Source organism: Rattus norvegicus, chromosome 4 (genome assembly GCF_021556685.1).
Source record: "Rattus norvegicus strain SHRSP/BbbUtx chromosome 4, alternate assembly SHRSP_T2T, whole genome shotgun sequence".
NCBI classification, from domain to species: domain Eukaryota; kingdom Metazoa; phylum Chordata; class Mammalia; order Rodentia; family Muridae; genus Rattus; species Rattus norvegicus.
The window spans coordinates 154,536,187-154,560,337 of record NC_141537.1 but is presented as its reverse complement, the minus strand read 5'-3'; the positions used below and the strand labels follow the sequence as shown (position 1 = coordinate 154,560,337).

The following is a 24,151-nucleotide window of genomic DNA, read 5'->3' as shown; positions in this document are numbered from 1 at the left end:
TCTTTGGCTGATGTAGCCACTAAGCTCTAGACTTCCTCCTGCCCTCTCCTTTCAGCTCTGGTTCCTCGTCACTCACCTCTTGGGGTCTCTCTGAGATCAGGATGAAGCCATTGTTGTCTATGACGAAGCAGTCCAGATCCTGGGGGAGAGGTCAGGACGGGAAGTCAGAGCCAGGGCCATTGCTGGCTCCAGCCCTCCTACTCACTCTAGCAGCTGAGGAGGGCTGAACCCTGCAGTCAGGGTCAGGAAGGGGGCATTAGGGAAAGAAGTTGTCCACAGAGAGACACAGGACACCGGATTCTGCCTGTGCTCTGGGGAAGAACTTACAGTGTCCTGGCAGCGCTTCGGGCAGGGCCCCTCTACAGTGTTGCACTGGAAGGAGAAGGGGACACCGTGAACAGTGTGCACCGTCGTGGGTGTAAGTGCACGCTCCATGTGTGCGCCTCTATGTAGCATCAAGCGTGAGGTATGTGTTTATATGAATACAATGTGTGTGTGCTGTAGGTAAGCTCGTGCGTGGTGTGTATGTGGAGTATTTGAACACATTTTATGTGTGGTATATATGTGGTATGCATGTTCTGTGTGCAGGTGTACGTGTGTGGTATACATGTGGCATGTATGTTCTGTGTGTAGGTATACATGTGTGGTATACATGTGGTATGTATGTTCTGTGTGCAGGTATACATGTGTGGTATACATGCATTATGTATGTTGTGTGCAGGTATACATGTGTGGTATACATGCATTATGTATGTTGTGTGCAGGTATACATGTGTGGTATACATGTGGTATGTATGTTCTGTGTGCAGGTATACATGTGTGGTATACATGTGGTATGTATGTTCTGTGTGCAGGTGTATATCTGTATATGCGCAGTGTGCTGTGGAGACGAAGTATCTGTATATAGTGTCTTGTATATGAAGGCGTGTGGACTGTCTTGTATGTGGAGGGTCTGTGGTTAGTGTGTCTGTATCTATGTCCTGTGTGGTGCCTTCAGGGGGTACCTATTCTATGTGGAGAATCTGCCTGTGGTAGATGCAGTGATAAGGGCATGCCTTGTGTACCAGGCATGTGCACATGTGTGGCTGTGTCTCAGCAACAGGGTACCGAGGGCAGGCTATGCTCTTCTGAGAACAAACATGGGCCACCTGGGGCTTTCATAAGATGGATGGGTTCTTATTGTCCCACTTCACCTCCACACCCTATTACCTTTACTGTGCAACTGCCTGTGCCCAAGGCAAGGGATGACTGACAGCAGGGAGTGAAGGGGCAGAGGAAGCATTTTACTATGAGGAGGACTCTGGCTAGAAGGATAGTAAAGACGCGCGTGCGTGCGTGCGTGCGTGTGTGTGTGTGTGTGTGTGTGTGTGTGTGTGTGTACAGATAGAGCAAGAGAAAGTTCCCAGGAGCCTGGGCAGCAAATGGGGCCTGGGCCTTGGAGGGAGGGGCCCAGTGAAGCTCTGCCTTACTCAGTAGCAGACAAGGCCAGCATGGTTTGGGGGCAACAGCAATCATCCTGTTTTTCCCTTTGCCTTGGGTCTGATCAGGGACAGAGCACTGGGGTGAGAAGGGGAAGAGGCCTAACATGCAGGGTTCAGGAAAGGGCAGGAAAGGAAGAAAGAGAATGGGGGTGTCTCCTGTGGCACTGATGGGCCAGGCTATGGGGACAGTCCTCTTTGGATGACCTGTTGAGTCCTCTCCCCACTTATGGGCCCCCAGTCACCCTACCTGCTGCATGGCTGCCCAGAACTGGCGCTGGAGGTAGTCCGCTTGCATCTGGATGCCCACGGCTGCAGGGAACAGGAAGGAGGGCAGGGCCAGATTAATGTTTGGGGAGGGAGGAGACGGTGAGAGAAGAGAATACTAGCAAAATGGAGAGTGGCTGACAGGGGAGAAACAGGGCAGGTGGAAACGATGAAGGCTGAGTCTCTGGTAAGGGACATCCAGGGTCTCTGGGAGCAGGAGCCGGGTAGGAATCCCAGCCAGTGGCTTCTCCCAGTGAGAAGAGCAGTACCAAGAGATGCCTGAGAAAGCCAGAGATCCATGAGAACAGCTTCTGGCTTCCTCTCAGGTCCCTGGCACACTCACTGTGAGCTCTTTTCCCTTTGACCCAGTTGAAAAAAGAAGCCGGGGAGAGCATTGTTTGTACAAGGTCATGGGACCAAAGGTGGCAAACCGAGTCGGGAATGAAGGCCTTCGTGAGTCTGGTCACTCACAGGCCTCATGGATCCCAGCCCTGGCTGGTCCAATGACCTCTGTAAGTCCAGTCCCTGTTCACGCGGAGCTGCGGAAGGCCGAGCCATAGCCAGACCACCCAAGTTTGCGAGGCCATTTCCTGGAGACCAGGGAGGCCGTCATAGCACAGATGTTTCTCTTGTGATGTCTGCCATTACAGGAACCATCTGCCTCTTTGATTCCCAAATAGGTCTGGAGAACCCAAGGGGGCACTCACATACTAAGAGAAATCTGGGACAAAGAACGACAGGAGAACTTGGGGCCAAAGAATAGAAAGAAAAGGCAGGGCTATGCCGAGTAGAAGCCCTACAAAGTAGGCCAACTTCTTAGTGTCTAGAATAATATTAAAGGCGTTCTGGGTGCTCCGAGTGAGTCAGGCACCTTTGCAGGCGGGAGGGTGTTTGATTCTTCACAGGCTGGCGCTAGCCTCATTTAGGCTCCATGGGCTGAGGGAATGGAAGCCAAGTAGAGGGTCCATGGCTCAGCTAAGTTGCCAGCCAGGAAGTAAACTTAGCTTCGGCCTGGGGCCCTGAGCCTGTAAGGAAGGCATAGCTCTGAGTTCTTCACTGGATGTCTGGGCAGGAGGCCTGGCGGGAAAACGGTCTGCGGCTCGTGGGCAGGCCTCTCATACACTCTGAGCACAGGATTGACTTCCTCATCATTACGTCACTTGCTAAGAGACTCTAAAGTCACTCGATGCCCATTCCGACTCTAGTGCCCGCTGGCTCGTCCCCGGTGCACTTGTGTCCCACTATGGCACGGGGTGTAGATCTGCATCTTTTCTCAAAGACAGTGGGTATCCAGCCTGGCATGAGCCTGGGACGTTTAGCGGGGAAGGGGATGACAGAGTAGTCATGCCAGCAGAGTTTCAGCACTTTCCAGGCCCCAGTCTTGCTCCGGCCCACTAGGGCAATGAGTGGAGATTGTCACTGTCACCGAGCTGCATCCCCAGACTTTTTGGTGTTTTTCATTTTGAAGCAAGGTTTTGCTAAGTTGCCCGGGCCAGCCTTGAACTTGTGATGTGTTGGCCTCAACCTCTTGAGTAGCTGTGATTACAAGCGTGTACCTCTGTTGAGGCTCAGGGGACAGGAAGTTACAAGGGCTGGATTCTCTAGACCAGAGCCTCCGGAGCACAGTTGTAAGAGTTTGCAGCTGAAAGAAACTGAGGTCCTAGGAGGCCCCTCCTCTCCCCTATGGCCTCAGGATTTCTGAGGTGGATCTGGGGAGCCTCTGGGATAGGGGCAGTCAGGCTTAAAGGTCCAGATGGCTGAAAGGGGTAGGTGGGCAGGTAGATCCATGAGAGGAAACACAGATATAGCACGCCATCCCAAGTGGGCAAGTGCTCTGTCCCAGCAAGTGTGGTGGCACTTAGCGCTCACCTTTTCCTCTGAGGGTGCGGGGGCCCCGTTCTGCCCTTTTCCCTTTCTCACTGAGGAATGCCCTGGTGCTCACTACACAGATCTCCTTCACTGGCGGAGACACTTCCTGCTTCCAAGCACAGGCAGAGGGTGGCCGTGCTGATGTTGAGGACAGTCGACCCCTTGGGATGGAAGGAAGCTTATGATGCCATCCTTGGCTCCAGTAGTCAAAGGGTCCCAGATTATTTCTAGAATGGAACTCTACTCTTGCCTCAGCGGCTCAGGGTGGGGCCCACGGAGCCGTGCAATTTCCAAGATGGAGGAGTGTCCATGACTCCATTAGGGAGGTCTGGAGAAGGGAGGGTTTGAGACTACCTTAGTGAAAGCCAGGTTTCAGGGCCCCTTGGCTAGAAATGAGGCCTGGGTGAAAGGTAGCTCTCGGCAGTTCCAGCCCCGGCTCCTACGTGACCAGCTGCAGAATTTGGTATATTCTGGTAGCCCCCTGAGGCACTATGCCACGCGAGACATTTCCTCAAGGTCTGAATGGAGCTGAGCCCACCCTCTGCCTGAAGGCTGACCTCGCACTGCCTGCCTTTCAAGGCCCATTCTTTCCATGCTGGTGGTTTCTCTTGGTTCACCTCGGTTCTGAAGGCATTGGTTTCAGGACTCCATACCATAATGAGTACACACTGCTCATTTTTGCTGCGACCGCCAAGCCAACCTTCTCTTTTTTAGTATATGTGCTGCCGAAGCGAGCACAAGCCACCTTCTCTTGCAATGAGCTTTTAGGGTTCCAGTTTCCTCCTCTGGCCTTCCTTCCATCCATTCTCCATATGACCACAGTGATCTCTCAGAAGGTCAAACCCCACCACTCATTTCCTTGACCCCCCCCCACAACCTTCCCATTTAGAGCAAAACTTAGATCCCTGCAAACTCACGAGGCAGCCTTGCCGGTGTCTTTGGCTTCAGCTTGAATCACCGTCTTCCTCACACATGTCAGTTCATTCTACTTCAGGGCATCAACTCAGTTGACTCTTTCTGGAATGCTCTTACCCTAGAGCTCTACAGGGTTGGCTGGCATCATCAGATCTCTTTAAAAAACCAGCTCAAACCTCACCACCTGGCACAGACTTCCTCGACCTCCCCAGATAAAGCAAACTTCACCATCATCATTCTCCCCTTCTCTCTCCCTCTCCCCCTCCCCCTCTCTCCCTCTCTGTTCACCTCTCTCTCCCCATCCCCCTCTCCCTCTTTCCCTCATTATTTCCTCTCTCCCTTTCTCCCTCTGTCTCCCCCTCTCTCTTCCTCTTCCCCTCTCCCCCTCCCCCTGCCCCTCCCCCCTCTCCTCTCTCCCTCCCTTTTCACCTCTCTCTCCGTATCCCCCTCCCCTTCTCTCCCCTTCCCCTCTCTCCCTCTCTCCCTCCCTTTTCACCTCTCTCTCCGTATCCCCCTCCCCTTCTCTCCCCTTCCCCCCTCTCCCTCTCTCCCTTCCCCTCTCTCCCTCATTATTTGCTCTCTCCCTGTCTCCCTCTGTCTTCCCCCTATCTCTTCCTCTTCCCCTCTTCCCTCCCCCTCTTATTGCTGTTTTATTTTCTAAGTGATGAGATTTGTTTACATAGTTGATGTCTCACCCCTTGGAGTGGGGTTCACAGAGGGCAAGCAGACTGAGCTCTGATTCTGGATCTAGCGTCCCACTGTCACATACCAAAGCTCAGTAAATGTTTCTTGGGCTAAGTAAATAAATGTGTCAGCACTTGACAGGGGGGCAAGTTCCTGGGTGACCCCACTTCCCAGTCTGCTCAGGTTCAGGCCTTCCTAGCCTCCCCTCCTCCCTGGAGCATCCATTCATCACCCACGGTGACCTGCCACCTAAGAGATTCATCTCTGTGCCCCAGACCCTTTAGCAATCCACTGGGAAATGAGAGATTTAAGTGAGAAATGAAGTGAACCTTCCTTTTGGTAAGAAGGGCAAGACGCTGATAGAGAAGTGGAAAGAGAGCAAGAGGCACAGAATCTTCAGCCAGGGCTGCCCTGCCGGAGGCTCTCACCCCCAGGCTTGCCTTAGTCCTGTGCTGGCACACTTTCGGACGGAGCTCAGCCTTCAGGCCCAGGATCCCTGCTCTGTTGCTGTGGTAGACTCTAAGGACCAGAGGTTCCTGGTGATTCACCAAAGTGCCCGGGAGGACAATCTTCCTGACTCACCTGCTACCTGTTGTGTGGCTGCATCTGCCCAGAATTTTTGACGAGGAGAGGCAAGGGGTAGGAAGCCTGGCTAAGCTGCTTTCCTAGGGTAGTTAAGAGAGCTTTCCTTATGGTTGGGTCTGATTGGATCCCGGCTCAGATCCTGACCTTGGTTTGTGAGGAACCCCATAGATGAAGGGTAAGTCTCAGATGACTTTCTACCTGCCACAGCTTACTTTCTCCCGCTCCTGTCCTTCCTGCCCCAAGCTACCTCCCCATCACTTCCTGCGGTCCCTCCACAGGGACTGTGTTTTCCTCCAACACCCCAGTGCTTTGGAGTCCTCTCAGCTGGGTTCATAGCCTGACAGAGCTCCTCAGTGAGACCACAGGCAGCTGACCTGTGGTGCTGCACACACAAAACAGCACATTCGTGTACACACACACACACACACACACACACACACACACACACACACACACTCCCCCCTCTGGAGCACCAACTTTTCCCTGCTGGCCTCTGCACCTACATTAATCCTTCTTGGCCTCTCACTGGCTAAACAGAGAGTATGAGGGAGGGGCCTGATTTCTGCAGCTGTTAGCTGTGGCCCTGGCAGGTACTCAGTGAGCACCCGTGGCAAGAATTCCAGGGTGGAAGCAACCATGGAGCTCCACCCACCTGCTTATTCTGTAAGGAGAGAACTCAGCAAGGGGTAACTGCTTAGCTGGTTACTGCTTGAGAAGCAAAACTGTAGACTTCACCAACAGGAGGGCATAGAGGGGTGTGGGTGATAGGAAAAGGTAAGGCAAGCTACCCCCAAACAGCTCACAATACAGGACAAAAAGCTACCCCACAGATTTCTCTGTGATCAGAACTGCAGAGTGGCACAGAGAGAACATTCCCTGCAGAGGGGATGCTGAGGTGGTGTTAATTTTACCTCTGTGTGTGTATGTGTGTGTGTGTGTGTGTGTGTGTGTGTGTGTGTTCATCACAACCTGTGGGAGTCTCTGCCCTGTGGGTTCTGGGGATTGACCTCAGACTATTAGGCTGGATGACAAATGATGCTACCTGCTAGGAGAGCCATCTCGCCTCACACCCCTTCTGGAGCTGAGTTTTTAAGGCAGGGGTAGATCACTATGGGCGGACATCACCATGCTCCTGAAGGGCCTGTTTTCCTGAGATAGGAGGTGGGCATGTGTTAGAGTAGTGGCTGGCTGCCTTGTTGGAAGGACAGGCACAGGGGACGTCAGGGACAAATGGGACCCTCTCGGCTCTGTTGGATTGCAGTCCTGAATCAAGGTGCCCCCAGCCTTCAGCCCAGCCCTGAATGTGACATAGAGGAAGGACCCTGGGATACATATTCATGCTGTGTTAGCTTCAAGCCAGACCATCTGCTGGACAGGAAGGATGTAAAGGCATGAGGCAGGATTCATGCTGCAGGCTGGGAAGGCCGGCTTCTCTGGCTGAGCCTCTGGCTCAGTCCAGCGTTGGAAGGAACACTCTCCATGCCAGTGAATGGGAATTTGCTAGACTTGTTTTGTCTTGATTGGGAGAGAGGCCTTTCCATTCATGGACACAGCTTTCTGACCCATCCTTTTGACCAGCAAGGCCTCCTTCAGTTCCCTGTGGGCACTGAGGCACATGGTCCTCCAGGTTGTAGCTGCCTGCTCTGACACTCCACTTTCCCAAATAGTCCTGGCCAAGGGTGGTCACATCTAGCCCCTTGTCTAAAGGGTCCTCTGAGGACCCTCAGCGCCTCTCTTGCAAGAGAACTCTAAGGAGCTGGCTTTTCCTTGTCACAGCTGGGGTCTGACACAGGAGACAGACCCAGTGTTCCAGTAGGTCTAAGACAGTCAGACGGACTGTGATCTGTCTGGGTCCTGCACCCTTTAAAAGGTCCTCCTGCCTTCCAAACGAACAGAGATGGACGCTTGCAGGAGTACTGGGAGGTGAGAGGAGACAAGGGTACCTCTAGTCTTGGGCAGCGGAGATTCACCCACAAACGCTCTCCTGCTGCCACAGAGCTTCGGAGGCCGGTGCGCGCGCCCGCCATCGCAGATGCGCCCCAGCTGTCACTCCGCCGCGCGCTCTCCTCCCTCCGCTCGCTTGCTGTTGAGCACGCGCGCTCTGATCCTTTTGCCTCTCCCCCTCTTCGGTCTGTCTTCCTCCCGCCCTCCCTCTTTCGCTTCAGTTTGTCGCTGACCCCACAGCCCCCTCCCCGGCAGTGGCAGCTCAGCCTGCGGGTCCGCCTCTTTTACAGGCGCTGTCCAGTCTCCCGCTGCCCTGAACCAGACTGAACATCCCCACGTTCTGCCTGCCAAGCTGCCCGTGTCCAGCTACCTGGTCTGAGCATCAGGTCCCATTGCAAAAAGGTGAGTTGCGAGCGGCTTCTGGGAGAGAATGGGGTTGGCCCAAAAGAAGGGATGGCTTGGGTAGGGGAACTAGGGACCACCTGTCCTTGCACAATTAGCAGGGCTTTCTTCCCAGGGCAGTTGCCGAGGTGGGGTGGGGGAACCACTTAGGAGCAGATACCTGGGAAACCCAAAGATACAGAGCATTAGGAACTCTGACTCCTCAGTGCTGGGGACATAGCTGTGTATTCTGCTAAAGAGGGGGTGTGGAGGAGGGGACAGGGAGGAGAGCAATGCTGGTGCCACATGATGGCCCCGGGTAGCATGGAAATGTCCCTGCAGCAGGAGGAGCGGCAGCTATGGGAGGGGGAGACAGCTTGGGTGTTGGAAACAGGCTGGCATTCTGAGAGCCTTGAATGGGGGTGGAGGACCCACTGATTGAGGCAAAGGCTGGACCTTTATACCGGTCGCTCTGGGAGCTTGCTGGCCTTCAGGTAGCTGTCCTTGGACAAGGGTGCAAAGGAGCCCTTCCTAGTTGGAATAGTCTTTGCAGTCCTGATGGAGCCTCCCTGGTGGGGGTGTGGCTGGGAGTGAAGGAGGGGTGTCTGGTAGTTCTTCCTTACAAACCCAGGACTTGATTTTAGCACACTGGATGACCAGACAGGCCAGGAACCTGAGACGCTTAGGTGGTCCACCACTGCACAATGGCCTTTGCAGCAGGTGGGACAGATGCCTTCGGAGCACTGGGCACTCAGTGTAGGGGGCAGCATACAGAGAGGTCACAGTCACCTGGCTGCCTGGCTCACATGGGCATGGATGCCCGACTAGGAGCAGGACCTTGGTTTTCAGGAGCCCCAGGCCCATTTCATAACGCTGGATTCTGCCCAGGAATCTGCAGTTCAAATTCCTGTATGGCCGGCAGGTCTGGGACTGGGCTCTGATTGGTTGCTCAGCCTCCCACCCCCCAGCTGTCTGCATTCCAGGGTGGTGGTGGGGATGTTGGCACCAGGCTGCCAGGGTTTGTTGGGCATTGCCTTGTGTGACTCAGATTGACAGGCCCACAGCTTAGATAACTACAGCAGGTGGGGGGAGGGGAAGGAGCCAGCATGTGGCACTGGGCGGGGGAAGTCCAGCTGGTAGGGAAATCCAACATCAGCTTCCAAGCTGCCAAGAAGAGCCCAGCGCTCCCACCCCCACCTTCCCACCACAGGAGGGCTCTGGCTCTGCCAGAAGAGGGAGACGGGGAAAACCAAGCAGGGCAGGGAAAGAGGCGACTTCTTAAGCCCCCTAGCTGTGTTCTTTGAGGTTTGGCTAGAGGATGTGTCTGTACTCAGGAGAGGGTCACCCTCTTCTCTTTTTCCAAGTGTCAAGGCCCAGAGCCAGGGTCTTGCTTTCACCAGGTGTGTGGCAAAGGAGGGAGCTCGAATGGGTGATTGTGTGTACAAGGTTGGGAAGACGGGGGAGCCAGGGTGAGGCTTTGGTGGTGGGGGAGTGATTTTTCTTGGCTCTTGCCCAGGGAGGCATTTGAATGGTGGGAGCCTCCCAGGTCCGCAGTGGCTTCTTCAGCTTCACAGAGCAACCCCTTGTGTGTAGGGTTTCCTTCCTACTCTGCTTTCCAAGGTTCTGTCAGAGGCAGGGAGAACTGGACAAGGAAAGTGGCTCAAGAAGCTGGTGGGGAGAAGACAGGGTGCTGAGAGGGACCTGGAGGAAGGGTGTGCGGCTGTTCCAAGCAGAAGGGGTTTAGAAACTGCTTCACTGGACAGTATGGACTCAGAGGTGACTGACAGGGGGCAGATGTGGGGGTATTTTCTAGAAGGGCCTCGTGACCAGACAGGTGACAACAGCTCAGGGGACGTTTCAGTTTCCCGTGTTCTGGGCTACCAGGAATTCCAGTTGCCTAGACTAGATGTCCAGACTCCCTGGAAGTCCTCTAAGATAGGACAGGATGCCTTGCAGGCCACTGGCTAGCCTTGCGCTTCCCTGAAGAACCAATCGGGTAGAGCACTCTGCTCTACCCTTTCTGCTTCCCTCTGCGGGTGCATAGAGATGGGGGAGGGGATGCAGGAGCCTTGACCCAGGAGAGACATCCTGGGGACGCACATGAATGGGGCCAGGAATCAGGAGCCGAGGGCACTCCCTGCTGCACACTGTTAATACCTGATTGGAGGGGCACTAAGAAGGAGCTCAGAGGAATCTTGTGAATCTCAGGCCTGGGCTGAGGTGTTTGTTTTTTTTTTTTGTTTTTTTTTTTCTTTTCTTTTTTTGGTTTTTAGCTGAGTGTAAGCCCACATCATGGGGAGAGTAGGCCTCCATCTGTGGGAGAAACTGGAGGGCAGGTGCACTCTGTCATCCTAACCTCAATGTTCCTCAAGCAAGCCTAGCTGGCTGCTCCAAGCTGGGGGAGGGGGCAGCTAGGGTTCCAGGGGAAACAGCTCCCACACCCTATCAGTAGTAGGTACAGCAGCCATTGAGCCAGCAGGAACATGTGAGGCCTCTGGCTGCCCCTGCTCCTGCCTCACCGGTCTGCTGTTCCCACCCTCCACTCCCCACATCCCCTCGCTCCCAGCCCTGAGGGATTTTCTTGGTTCCTTCCAGCCTCTGGGTAGGAAGGGGACCGGAATGGCTGTTTGCTCAGACACTGATGAGAGATGCCTTATAAACTGTGAAGTTCTGTGTGGATGAGGGCTGTATGTCTCTGTTTCTGAAGCAGCCTTTACCTGAGGGATAGACAGGGCTGAGGCCGGAACCTGGGAGGGCCACCGAGTCAGAAGTTTTGTGGGCAGGGAATGGGTCCAATCGATATTCTTCCGTTCGCCTAACCTTTTCCATGCCTCAGTTTCCCTACGATGCTGATAACGACTCTAACCTTACTGAACTGTACGGGCATCAAGAACACAGTGCTGTGTTGGTCTTCGACTGTGGCCAATAGCATCTCCCCATGTAAAAGGTTTGTAGGAGGTCCTCAGGTTGGTGCCCTTGTCTTGGCCTGCCTTAGGCAAGGCTAATTAAGGCTCTGAGTGAGCCCTGGACTTATTTTTCCTTTGAATCTGCCATTTTCTGTCCCAGCTCCTCCAGGCTAGCCGTATGCAGCCTATGCTGTCCCCAGTTGCCTGACCTAGAGTTGTACCAGCATGGCCTTCTGGGTAGCTGTTAGACCCAGGCTGAGTCTGCTGGCCTGGGGTGATTTTGGTGGTGTGGGTCCTGAGAGTTAGCATTTCTGAAAGGTTCCAGGCTAGCTGATCTTTCTAGTCCATCAGAGTCAAAACTGCATGTTTCTGGTTTGGGAGGTCTAAAGGTTGGTCGATCCTAGCTTATCAGCTCCATTCTCCAACCTGAGTCCAGGGATCCTCCTGGGCCCAGCCTTGCCCCACTTTGTTCTCTTGTTTCTGGGGATAAGGTAAAATACAGGTTAATGTTGGGAGCGGGTCCTGAAGGTGGGGGTGGAGCGTGGGGGGTAGGGGTTGTGGTGGTGGGGACAGCTTTCCTTCAAGTAGGACCTCCAACTCTGTTCTGTCTCCCACTCCCACAGAGTGTTGATTTATTCCAGCAGTCGGCCAGGCCTGCTGCAGCAGCTGTCCTCTGCCTCCCAATGTAGGTCACCCCTTTCCTGAGGAGTCTCTGCGTTTCAGGGGCAGAAGGGTCTTTTTGCTGGGAGGTGTGTGAGTGGACCTGGAGTAGAAAGGCTAGGAAGTGCCCCTCCCCCACGTCTCTCCAAGCATCAGGATGGCACTGACATTAATCAGAGGAGACAGTCAGCTACCTAGACAGAGCGGGGGGTATCTTCTCCTAGACTCCTGGCCTCCTTTCTCCAGAGGATCCCAGTCACCAGAGTCCTTTCGGCTACTTCAGTAGACAGCAACCCCACCCCCCATTCCCACCCCCATCTGCACTGTTTGCTCATGGCCCCTTGGCATCACAAGCAAGTGGCACTGAGGGGGCAAAATGGGAGGGCGAACCTTCCTGGAACCTCAGGTGGAGTCAACCTGAAGGAGGCTTCTCCATGGCCTGTCCTCCTGTGGGAGGGCACAGGCATGGGAGCAGAAGGTGCCTGGGCCTTCATCAATCCCTGGGCCTGAACAGAAATCCTGGCCTGGCTTTAAGGCTGCTTCGTGGGGTTCTGGGCAGCTCTTCCTTCCAGGCTGGGAGTGCCCCTGTGCCTCCCTGCCCTGGCTATGCTGGGACCATGAGGCATCCTTTTGCTGCCTGAATGATAGTGTCTGAGTGGTGCTGGAAAGCTGCCAGCAAGGCATGTTTATATGTGTGGGTGTGCATTCATGTGCCTACGTATCCCAGTACATGCCTAGCTCCTTGTGTGTGGGAGTGCATGTGTGCAGGCACGTGTGTTATGATACGCTTAGTTTTGTGTCTTTGTATGGGCCTACCTCGCTCTGCTCGAAGGTTGTGTCTGGGAGCTCTGTGCACACTCCAGTGTTTTCCCCACTAGGGCCCCTGCAGGGTGACAGCCATCAGGAAGTGGGTAAACAGCCTGACTCAGAAGGCTGTGACCCATCCTGACTTACCATGTAACCTTGGCAAGCCAGTTAGGATATCTGTGCATTTGGGTGGCTGTAGCCTGCTGAAGTGGTCCCAGAGAACAGGGTCCTTTGGCCCCTAAAAGGGAGCTGGGGTATACCACAGCCTTTGGTATCTGACCCTATCCTGGGAGGAGGAGGCTGGCAGGGTGCGGGTTCCGGCTTGTCATTTCAAAGCTCTTAACCACATCTAGCAGGGTGCTCAGGAGGCCTTGGGCTCCTTTAGGGGGCACTCAGTTGTGGAAGGCCCTAGAAAAAGTAAGCAGTCCACTTGTCCCGGGGAAGAGTAGCCTGATGCCTACACTTGGCCTACTGCTAGCCATTTTACCCTCTCTTCTAGGTCTTCCTGTCTCCGGGGCCAGCAGCAGAAGAGCAGGAACCCCTGAGCTGCCGCAGTTACCGATTGGCCAGCTGGCAGAAGTCCAAGCTTGTAATTCTCCCCAAGGTGGGCAGGGGGCAGTGAAGCAACTCACACCCTACCTGTCGGCAGGAACTAGGAAGGGAAGGGCCGGGCCTCTGCCTCCCCACAGCTATGGTAAGCTGGGTGGTGGGGGAGGAAGGGATGGGTGCATCTAGGTGGAGAGGCACAGGTGGGAGCTGGGATCTCATTTCCCTAGGAGAGATACGCCTTCACTTTCTCCCCTGTGGTGTTAAGCCCGGGGGAGGAAGCAATATTGCAAGGAAATAATTTTTAAAGCCCACCAGGGTGTATGGAGGCCTCAGGAGAGCGAGGGAAAGACAGGGGGGTATGGAGGGTAGGGGCCTAGGTTCGGCTGGCAGTTTTTGTGCCTTCCAGCTCGCCCCCAGGAGGTAAATATCTTGCTTGATCCTCTTGGCCCCCTCCTTGCAGAGCACCAGGAGAGGGGGTGAAGAATGTAAAGAGACACCCAGGCCTTGTCCCTGACCCCTGGGCCGGAACGGGCTCCAAACGCTTTGCTCCACCCATATCTCTCTCTCTCTCTCTCTCTCTCTCTCTCTCTCTCTCTCTCTCTCTCAGGACTGACAAGTGGCACATGCTGAGGGGCTCTCTCACTTCAGAGCTGCAGAGAGTGTGGGCTTCACCATGTTGGCACCAGGCGGTGGCCCAGAGCAGAGGAGCAAACTTGTCTTGCAGTGGAGACAGCTCTCCTGTGAGTATGGGCCCAGCCTGGGGGGTGGGTCGTGTGTATCTGATAGGGTGACAACATGATGTCTGACCTTCCTGGATGCCTGGGGCTTTGCTTCAGAGGCCTAGACTCATGCCCTTGTTAAGTAAAGATAGTCCATGCAGAGTGCTTTCCAGAGGCTGGGAGGAGGAGGCTAAACAGCTGGCTCTGCCCCATGTGTCTCCTTCTCTGGCAGTCACAAACCAAGAGTTCTATAGGAGAGCCATCCAGCTTCACTCCTTTTAACTGGGATCTGCAGTGTGTGCACCAGAGTGGAGAAATCAGCCCCAGAAGGGCCACAGTGCCAGCCAGCCTTGGCTATACAAAAGCTACCTTCACACTTGGCCTCAGCCATCTTGCCTGCTAGATGAAGCCAGAGGCCCCAGCAGGATCAGTATGCTGCAGAGTTCCCAGCTCTGTAGAGACACTAGGGAGTTCTTGGGGGTGCAGCAGTAGAAGAAGGGGTCATAGGGAGGGGATTCATTCCTCCCTCAACACACAGCACACTAAGGTAGCGGTGTTAGTAGACGCAGCCTTGTCTGTCCGTGAACATTCCCTTCAAAGGGACAAGGTCAGCCATGGCTGGTTTGCCCACAGCTACACAGTAAGAAGTGAGAAATGGCCAAAGGGACATTGCTCCACGTGACCTGCCCTGGTCTTTAGTCCAGGCGCCCTGACAGGGAGCTGCCTGAATTATTCACCAGGTGAATGGCTGATCCAGGGGCTCAGATCCCTTCCATCCCGGGTCACTCTGACACCTCTCAGTGCAGGAGTATGTTTTCTTGTCACTAGAGCTTTGGTGCAAGTCTGAATTTGGTAATGGGGAGGGGGTGGAGGAGAGGAGTGAGGGTTCCTCCCTCCCTATCCAGCTGCTGGTTTACCCACTAGAAAGGGTGCAGAATGTGGCTCTTGCCGCTGACTGTCCTTAAGGGGTCCCTCTCCTTTCCTCCCCTCTCCCTCCTTTTCCCTTCCTCTCCTCCCTTCTCCTCCCCTCCCCTGTCTCCCCTATCCTTCCCTCTGGTCTCCTCTACTCTTTGGTTTCTCTCTCCTTTCTCTCTTTCTCTTCCTCCTTCCACACCCCCTCCCTTCCTTCTTTCATTTTCTTTAGATAGCTGTTAGATAGCCCAGGTTAGTCTTAAACGAGTGATCTTGTCTCAGCCTCCTAAGTGCTGAAAACAAACGTGTGCACCCCACTTGGCTCCTCCTTGAAAGTAAAACATGAAGAGGGTGTGTGCATAAAGCAGTGTGTGTGTGTGTGTGTGTGTGTGTGTGTGTGTGTGTGTGCGCGCGCGCGCGCGATGGGGCAGGCTGACCCTGTAGATGGGCTCAGAGGGCTGGGAGGTCATTTCAGGTGGCCTCAGGTCCAGGGAGAGGTCTCCAGGTGACTGTATAACTAAGCTGTGCTCATTTTCCGCCAAAGTAGCTCAGATGTCGGCTTATAGCACGTTCTTCACTGTCATTAATCTCACGAGGGAGGGCAGGGAGAGTGTCATCCTGTCCTCCCCTCAAACTCTGCCCTCTGGGACTTTAGATGACCAGACATCCAGCAGACAGACTGGAGACTGTCTCATCTTGGTGCCCTGGCTGGGTTGGCTGTTGGCCATCCAAGTAGGGCCATCTGGGAGGTGACTGGCTTTGAACCTCCTCAGGTCTCCATCTGGAGGCTTTTCTTGGGACTCTGGGTTGATGCAACGGAGACAGAACTGTGTGAGCTTATTTTTCCGGGTACCCGGGCCTCTCTGGCACTTGGGGCAGTGGGCCTGACTACAGGCCTGCCATCAGAAAAGGTTGCTTTCTGGGGCTCACTTCCAGCAGCTGTGCCCAAGGTGGACCCATAAATTCTGCTCAGGAGAGTCTTGGGGAAAATAACAGGACATGGTAGGAGCCCTGTTACTTGATCCACCCAGAAATGCTACCTTGCCCACTAAGGCTAGAAATACGGGATGGGCTTAGCAGCTTCAGAGTTCAAGTGCAGACGGAGCCACTGCTGGTCAGACTTCTAGTGTTGCAAGCTGTGTGCTGTAGTGTGCGTTATCATCACAATGCACTGATGCAGGTCCTAGCCGGGCCTGGGTCCCACCTTAGACTTCAGACGCTGGTAAATGAACATCGTTTAAGATGCTGCAGGGAACATGCTCCACTCCCCTTTCATGCCCAAAGCATCTCAGTGTGAGGTGGGCTTTGGGTGGGGGTGAGGTTCCCTCGGGAAGGACCCAGCCTTGTGGCCACGGACTTTGAAAAGTTCCCCTGGTATTCTAAAATTTCATACTTGGTAAACAGCCGGGGCATTAGGGCATCTAGGTTCTGAGACACTTAGCAGTGGAGGTGTGGAGTGAGGACCTGCATGGCTTGTCTCCACTGACAAAAGTGACTTCCTGGTGACAGTGTGATGCCCTTGAACATGGGTGTTTCGGGCTCCTGAACACTTTCCTGTGTGGTCAATAAATACCTGTGATCCTACTGTAGCTTGTGTGTGAGCCGGGAAGGGGGAAACCGAGGCAGGAGTCTGAGCCTCTTACTCCCTCCTCCTGATTCCTCCCTAGGGATCACCTGCTGGATTGCCCTGTGTGCTGTGGAGGTGCTCCCTGCCTGCCCTTTCTCTTGCACATGTGACAGTCGCAGCTTGGAGGTGGACTGCAGTGGCCTGGGCCTCACCACTGTACCCCCGGATGTGCCGGCTGCCACCCAAAGCCTTTTGCTCCTGAACAATAAGCTGAGTGCCCTGCCAAGCTGGGCTTTCGCCAACCTGTCCAGCCTGCAGCGACTGGACCTGTCCAACAACTTTCTAGACCAGCTCCCGCGGTCCGTTTTCCAGGACCTGGTCAATCTGACGGAGCTTCAGCTTCGGAATAACAGTATCAGGACCCTGGACAGGGACCTGCTCCAGCACTCCCCACGACTTCGACATCTGGATTTGTCTATCAACGGCTTGGCCCAGCTGCCCCAGGGGCTTTTTGATGGGCTCCTGGCTCTACGATCCTTGTCCCTTCGCTCCAATCGTCTGCAGAGCCTGGACCGGCTGACGTTTGAGCCCCTGGCAAGCCTGCAGCTGCTTCAGGTTGGGGACAACCCGTGGGAGTGTGACTGCAACCTTCGAGAGTTCAAACACTGGCTTGAGTGGTTCTCTTACAGAGGTGAGCTCTACTACCCCACAGGCAAGAGGGAACTGGGATGAGGTTAGGGGGAAGAAGAGCTACAGCCCCCACCCCGAATATCGCTACTTCCTGCAGTCAGTGGAGGCCAGGTGCTGCTCATCTATGCTCGCTAAGACTCACTGAGGCTGTTCTGAAACCTGGCCTCCCTTTCTTAGGTTTCATGTGCTTTTTCTATGCTGTCTATCCCACCAGTATGCCGCTGGGCTTCCCTGATAGGACAGGAAGAGGAACAACCACTCTCCCCGAGAGTAATAAGGTCATCTGCCTCTTATATGGATGTGGGTGGGATGTAACTGAAACCCACAGACACAACCATTTTTCTGTGAAGGTGATATTAGAAAGAAATTTTGACAGGAAGCTTAACAAGCAGATGAATGGTTTGAGTTTTTCTTTCTTGTCCTTCCTTTTAAAAACACATTATCTATTTATTTGCACACGTGTCTGCTTGAGCACCTGTGCGTGTGCACAGGCCACAGAACGCATGTGATAAGTCAGAGGACAGCTTTAGGAGTGGTTCTCTCCTCCCACCAGGTATGCTCCAGGGATGTAACTCAGGTCATCAGGAATGTCAGCGGACTGTCAGCAAGTGGTTTTACCTGCTGTGCTATCCCGACAGCTCTTTATTGTTAGGTCAGAGCCTGACTCTTGGCCCAGGCCTGGAACTCATTTTGTATTCTAGGTTGAACCTAAACTCTGTGAGGCAACACCCCCTGCTCTCCTCCAACTTTAAAAAAGTTTTATCTGGGGGCTGGGGATTTAGCTCAGTGGTAGAGCGCTTACCTAGGAAGCGCAAGGCCCTGGGTTCGGTCCCCAGCTCCGAAAAAAAGAACCAAAAAAAAAAAAGTTTTATCTGTACTTTATGTGTATGTGTGTGTGCCCAAGGGTATTACACACATCACATGCATGCGGTGCCCCTAGAGGCCAGAAGAGGGCGTCTCCTGGAACTAAAGTTATAGGCAGCTGTTACCCACACGAGGTGGGTGCTAGGAACTGAACTGGTTCCCCAAAAGAACAGCAAGTATTCTTGCCTGCTGAGCCATCTTCCAGCCCCCCTCTTTCTTTAATCTGAGAAAGTTCTATAGCGAACAACTGAATTGATCAAATGAACGCTTAGCCAGGCTCGTGCCTGCCATGGCAGTGCTTGGGAGGTAGGAGCGGGGATCAGGAGTTCAATGGTCAGCCTGGATACGAGGGACAGTTGAATAAATAAGGAGAGAGGAAATGGAACAGAATGGGAGGGGAATAAGAAAGTACAGCGGTGAAAAGTGCCAGATCTTGTTTGAATTTTGGCCCTGCCACCTACTTACTAGCTGTGTGATCTTGAGAAGTTAATTAACATCTCTGTGGTGTATCTGTCAAAGGGAGAAAGGCCAATTGTGAGAATTAAATAGGGCAATGCACACAAGGTGGTTCGAGAAGTGCCCGGCATAAAGGAAGTGTTCGGCGGAGCGCTGATTCACGTGCTCATTTGCATTCACAGAACTGAGAGCGCCCAGGAAGACACAGTCGGTGCCCAGCACAAGGCAGCTGTTTGGTGTATGTGGAATTAACAAATCAGCACTAAAATTCTGAAAATAACACAATGCTTTCCCTCACTCTTACCCCATTCATTTCCTACCCAGCCACTAGCTCAATATTTCCATGCTGCTCAGATGCATTAATTAAAAAGCACTTTACAAACTATAAAGTGCTCTGAGATGTTAGTCACCATGATGATTGCTGATTTTGTAAGTGGAGAAATGATTAATGCTGTTGTCTAGGTTCCAGGTTACCGATACCTTTTTGTGCACATTATCTATTTTGATCTCTCGAGCAGCTAATCAAGATAGATATCCTCACTTAGTGGCTAAGAATCCGGAGATTCAGACATAATTAAATACTTTAGTTGGGTAATTTTCAGGTGCCTCTGCAGCCAGGATTCAACCTCGAGTCTCTATGAGGTCACCCCCTTCTCACTCCTAAGCTCTCTGCCATTCAAACCAATGGTGGTCATGGTTACATGCTCACTGGTATCGGCCTTTAGGGCACACCCTCGCCCTTAATACAGTAGGCAGGAGCCAGTTTCCCAGATCCGGTCTTCAGCCTTGCACTCCTTAAAAAAACAAAACAAAACCCAACCCATATGTTTCCATCGGGACCCTGAACATCTGAGGCTAAGATGGATGGACTTAGGGCGTCTGGGCTGGCAGAGGGAGCTCTCTTACCTTACCCAGCTAGGTACTGGTACTCTTCCTCTGCCCTGCCTGGCCTGCCCAGTGTCACAAGGGTGGTTTGGTGGCCTGTCTAAACACCCTAATCAACTCCAGTCTCCTGTGTCTCCAGGATTTGCTCCCTAACTATCTCTGAGCTGACACACCTGACAAGCCCAGGAAAACCATGCCCACTTCTTGTTCACAGACGCCAAAGCCCTGTGTAGGGAAGCAGATGAGGCAGGGGCCTTGCTTTCGTTCTCTTTCTGAGAGGGGCACAGGCCAAGGCTTGTGTTGAAAACAGTGGCAGGGGTTCATAGACATCAGTGAGCAGTCAGGTTTTAGTCTGGGCTATAGATTATAGATTAGTAGATTATAGTCTGGGCAGGGGCATAGTTCGATGTACCAAAGCCATGTCCTGAGCATGCCCCCAGCAGTTACTGTAGGTCAGCGTGACCTTGGAGGGACAGGCTTGAATGAGAGGGGTGGGGGATACTCTGTGAAATAAAAGTAAAGGTAATGTCCATTTCCAATGGCTTTGGCAGCAGTGGTGGCCTCCTCTGCGACGCAGCGCTCATAGCCCTTAGTCTATCGGTGCTGGTCCCTGCCCACTCTTACTCTTTCGTAATCAAGACTGACTACATTGCTGGCGGGACTGGGCTTTTTGTGCCTTTCGTTTGGAGGTCTGGTGGGGAGGGCAGGGCACCCCAGTTCTAGATGCTTGCTCACCCCCTCTTCTCTTCCTGGATGCAGGGGGGCGCCTGGACCAGCTTGCCTGCACCCTCCCCAAGGAGCTGAGGGGGAAGGACATGCGCGCGGTCCCCATGGAGATGTTTAACTACTGTTCCCAGCTAGAGGATGAGAACTCCGCTGGGCTGGATGCTCCAGGGCCACCATGCACCAAGGCCAGCCCAGAGCCTCCTAAACCTAAACCTGGGGCTGAGCCTGAGCCTGAGCCCAGCACTGCCTGCCCTCAAAAGCAGAGGTACCGGCCGGTGAGCGTGCGGCGAGCCATCGGCACCGTGATCATCGCCGGTGTCGTGTGTGGCATCGTCTGCATCATGATGGTGGTGGCTGCTGCTTATGGGTGTATCTACGCTTCCCTCATGGCCAAGTACCACCGGGAGCTCAAGAAGCGCCAGCCGCTGATGGGGGACCCCGAGGGTGAGCATGAAGATCAGAAGCAGATCTCCTCTGTGGCCTGAGAGCTGAGGGTCTGGCCCAGGTAGGACAGCAAGGAGACTCCATGGGACTGCTACCAAAAGGGCTGCCCTTCCCTCCATCACAGGCCCTGTCTCAGCCTGACACTGGCACTGCCTCCCTCAGCTCCCTGGTCCCAATCTCTCTCCAAGTCTCCCAGAAGCTTCCCTGGGGCCAGCGATTCCCGTGGAAGGCCTGCTCTGGGCCTCTTGTCTTTGGGACACCTGAGCTTTCCTGCAGGCTTCTGGCCACAGGGAGGAAAGAACCTACATTAGAGACATCATCTGCACTGAGCGCTTCCCTCCTGCCCAGGGCTACCACAGTGGTGACTCCCTACCTCTTGCTCATTTCCACTTCAGTCTGCATTAGGGCCTGGGAGGGAGGGACAGGAGGCCCAGAGGTAGATTTCTGTGACTCCTTTCAAAGCCAGAAAGAGATTCTTAAGTCCTTGCAGTGGGAAGCTTGTCCAGCTCTCAGCGGCTGGTGCCAGTGTGCAAACACCCCAGCCCTGTGATCTGGGTCCAATGCTTAGAAAAACCAAAGTGACTATAATGTCCCCCTTGGGTGGATGTCATTATGTCCCTTTATTTGCTATAGACCCCTTGGACTACATTGCTCCAGGTTTATGAATTCTATCCATACTTTTTGTTCTAGCGTGAGGTTTTAAGACAGGGCCTTACTCTTACTCTAACTCACTGTCAGACACAGGGCATCTCTGTAATGGTCCTGCAGATCAAAGTCACACACACACACACACACACACACACACACACACACACACACACACACACACACACACATGCACGCACGCACGGAAACAGAGACCATGAGAACTTGGGGCAGAGACCCACTCTCTTGAACCTAGAGACCACGGCTCCTCTTACTTCCATGATTACCGTCTTCCCATGTTATCAGGGGTTGGTCCTGAACAGTAACACAGGGATCCTTTGGGACCCTTGAAAGTGGGCCAAAGTATGCAGCTGGAGGAATTGCCCATTGCCATGGCAACCCTAGCACCTCTCCTGCTAGGTTTACCAGAGGGGTGTGTGTGTGTGTGTGTGTGTGTGTGTGTGTGTGTGTGTGTGTGTGTGTGTGTGCGTGCGTGCATGACAGGCTCCAGGCTTCTGAGAGCTCAGTTGCAGACCCCCTGGGCAGGTCTGGGAGCCTCCTCCCTGCCAGGTTCCAGGTACACCCAGCAGTTTCTACTTCTGCAACCTGGCTTCTCCCGTGTCCTCTGTCATCTGCATCCTTTGTTTGTGACCTCAAAGGCTGGGTCTGGGCTGTGCTCTGAGATTGGTGGCTCACCTTAAGGAAAGCAGATGTCAGGCTCCAGAAGGCTGGCTGCCTTCAACACATCCCCAACAGACTGCGGGAACGGAACAGGATGGCTACATTCTGTTCGGAGTCCTTGGCAATGGGGCTCTCTTTCCCAGGGGTTCATCAGCTCTGCCTGGTTTCCTGGGAGAGTGCAATTGCACCTGGACTACCCAGGCCAAACAATGGCCACAGTCCTACCTGGTATGGAGATTCTTTTTTTTTTTTTTTTTTTTTTTGGTTCTTTTTTTCCGGAGCTGGGGACCGAACCCAGGGCCTTGCACTTCCTAGGCAAGCGCTCTACCACTGAGCTAAATCCCCAACCCCTGGTATGGAGATTCTTACTCCTGGGCTGTGCACGTTTTCGGGGTCACTGCCCTGTCTTCTAAACTGTCCCCTCCTTAGAGACTGGATACCTCTGTAGGAGATGCTAGACTGATATCTTGCCCTGGGAAGGGTCTTGGTAGTAGCCGGATAGACACGTAGGCACTGATGATACACCTATGAGCATCAGAGCAACCTCTCAGCCCTCCTCCTGGTCCTCTGCCACCTTCTCCACTAGCAGGGGTGAGTACAGGGAGTCTCGGGAGAGCCTCCAAGGTTGTCCTCTGGCTGGTAGACAGAGAGCACAGGCTGCCGTTCAGGATCATAGGATCCTCTAGGCTGGGCCACAGCCTTCCTTCCTCTTTTGGCTGGTGGGCCAATCCCAGAACCGGGATTTTCTAAGGGCCTGGGGGAGGGAGGGTGTTGTCAGTGGTGATATCTTTAGCCTGAGACAGAAGATTTTTAAAGGCAAAATTATATTTCTGGTTTGTCGTTTCAGAAGACCAATAAAGACTATTTTCCTATGTAATTCCTTGCTTCATTGGGTGGGAGGGGATGTGGGCATTGGGAGAGCGGTGTCCTGTCTCCCGGCTGTGCCAGGCAGCCACACCATTTGTGTCACCCTGATGCAGAGGGATCTATGTGACAGATGGGTCCCTTGCCCAGTACCCAGGACCTCAGGGCTGGGAGGGGTGTGAGAGCAGCATCCTGGGTACGAATTGGCTCAGGACAAGGGTGGTAAGCACTGGGCAGGGATGGGCTGGGATTTTAAACCTATCCATGCTCCTGCCTGGCAGTAACAGGTTTGAGCCTCAGGGCAGAGTGAAGCTTGTGCAGGAGAGGTGAGCAGACTCTGCTAGACATCCCCTGGGATCTGGGGAGGAGGGGCGGGCGTTGCTGGAGGCTCAGTGAGCTAATGCCTGCCACCTTGGTCTTTTAGGACTGGCTACATAAGCACCCCACACATGGGTTTAAGACGAGGTCCCTTCAGCCTGTAGGAAGCTCGAATTAGGGGCTAGAAAGATAGGGGTGCAGCAATGAAGAGGGGAGAGCAAGAAAGCCTGGCCTCTGGGTTGCTGGCCCAGCCCAGGAGGAAAAGCTTGGCTCCCTGTGGCCTCTTCATCTCCAGGGCAGGACTGGCCTCTAGCCCAGTGGTTCTGAACTCTTGGCCTTCAAAGACTCACAAGGAACCTTTGCTTTGGGAGCGTTCTTGGAATGACAACTCACTAAGTCAGGGAGATGTGAATCCCCAGGGTACACAAGGTCATACAGCCCCAGAGTCTCTCTTCCTAGGTGTGGTCAGAGCCAGGGTCACCTTCCTCTAGTCTCTCTATAGCAGAGCCACATCTGGTCTCACCTAAGCCCCCTGCAGGAGCAGCACAGCACAGTACAGCACAGCACACATTGCTACTGAAGCTAAAGGCGCAGTTCAAACAAGGAGACACGCAGAGGGCAACAGTCCTGTCTATCCAGACCCCTAATGTGACTCAAGTCTCTCCAGATGCAGGGCAGGCCTGGCACAGCCCCTGCCTAGACACTGTGCACCAGGGCCGCCTGTTCTGGAGAGTGTCAAGGCCCCAGCTTCTAGGGACAGCCAACACACCACCTACCCTTCCTAGAGGTGAAGATCCTAGCTGGTCCCAGGATGGGGGAGGTTGTGCCGGGGACCAGGGAAAGGAGGATATAGGATGAGACGCAGATGAACTCACGACATCAGGTCTCCAGCGCCTCATGCTTTTCCTGTCACAGCCGTGCACCCTGAGCGTCACGGGGACTGTCTGAAGGAGTTCAACTGGAGGCACTGGGACATGGTTTCTATGGCAACCCCTCCTGGCTCTAACTCAGCTTGGAGTTAAAAATTCTATCAGGTAATTGGAGAGTGTGGGGAAACACAGTCAGAAGGCTGGCCTCACACTCCTCTCCTTCCCCAGGTCTTCAAGGTAGAGGGGCCATAAAGCCTTCAGGCAGAACAAGGTAGCCACAGGTCTGCTGGGACTAAACCACAGGAGGGTTTTAGGGAGAGAAGTGGGCATCATTTCTGGCCTGGGATTAGCATGCCATGGGCTCTGGAAGAATTGTGCTGTGAGGAGCTGCTGGGGTCGGAGGGACGCACCTTACAATTTGCTGGAGATGCTGAGGTGGAAACCTGCCTACCTCAGCTCTTTGGAG

General features: G+C 53.9%; 2 protein-coding genes across 5 annotated transcripts in view; one reads left to right on the top strand and one right to left on the bottom strand.

The window, feature by feature from the left end:
* Cacna2d4 (calcium voltage-gated channel auxiliary subunit alpha2delta 4) overlaps positions 1 to 24,151 on the bottom strand; it is a 114,820-nt gene that overhangs the window by 15,161 nt on the left and 75,508 nt on the right. The window contains exons 1-4 of one of the 4 annotated variants that reach the window (XM_087657643.1): positions 7,742 to 7,940; positions 1,729 to 1,790; positions 328 to 372; positions 77 to 139 (exon numbers count right to left, since the gene is read on the bottom strand). In XM_087657643.1, coding sequence (XP_087513769.1) covers positions 77 to 139; positions 328 to 372; positions 1,729 to 1,776 — 156 coding nt within the window. In that variant the 5' untranslated portion in view covers positions 1,777 to 1,790; positions 7,742 to 7,940. 4 annotated transcript variants of the gene reach the window in all.
* On the top strand, positions 7,961 to 22,508 carry Lrtm2 (leucine rich repeat transmembrane protein 2). Its single transcript, NM_001109430.2, is given in 5 exon segments — positions 7,961 to 8,144; positions 12,996 to 13,190; positions 13,653 to 13,785; positions 16,344 to 16,934; positions 19,898 to 22,508. Coding segments are annotated over 3 exon segments (1,110 nt in total). The 5' UTR covers positions 7,961 to 8,144; positions 12,996 to 13,190; positions 13,653 to 13,718; the 3' UTR covers positions 20,350 to 22,508.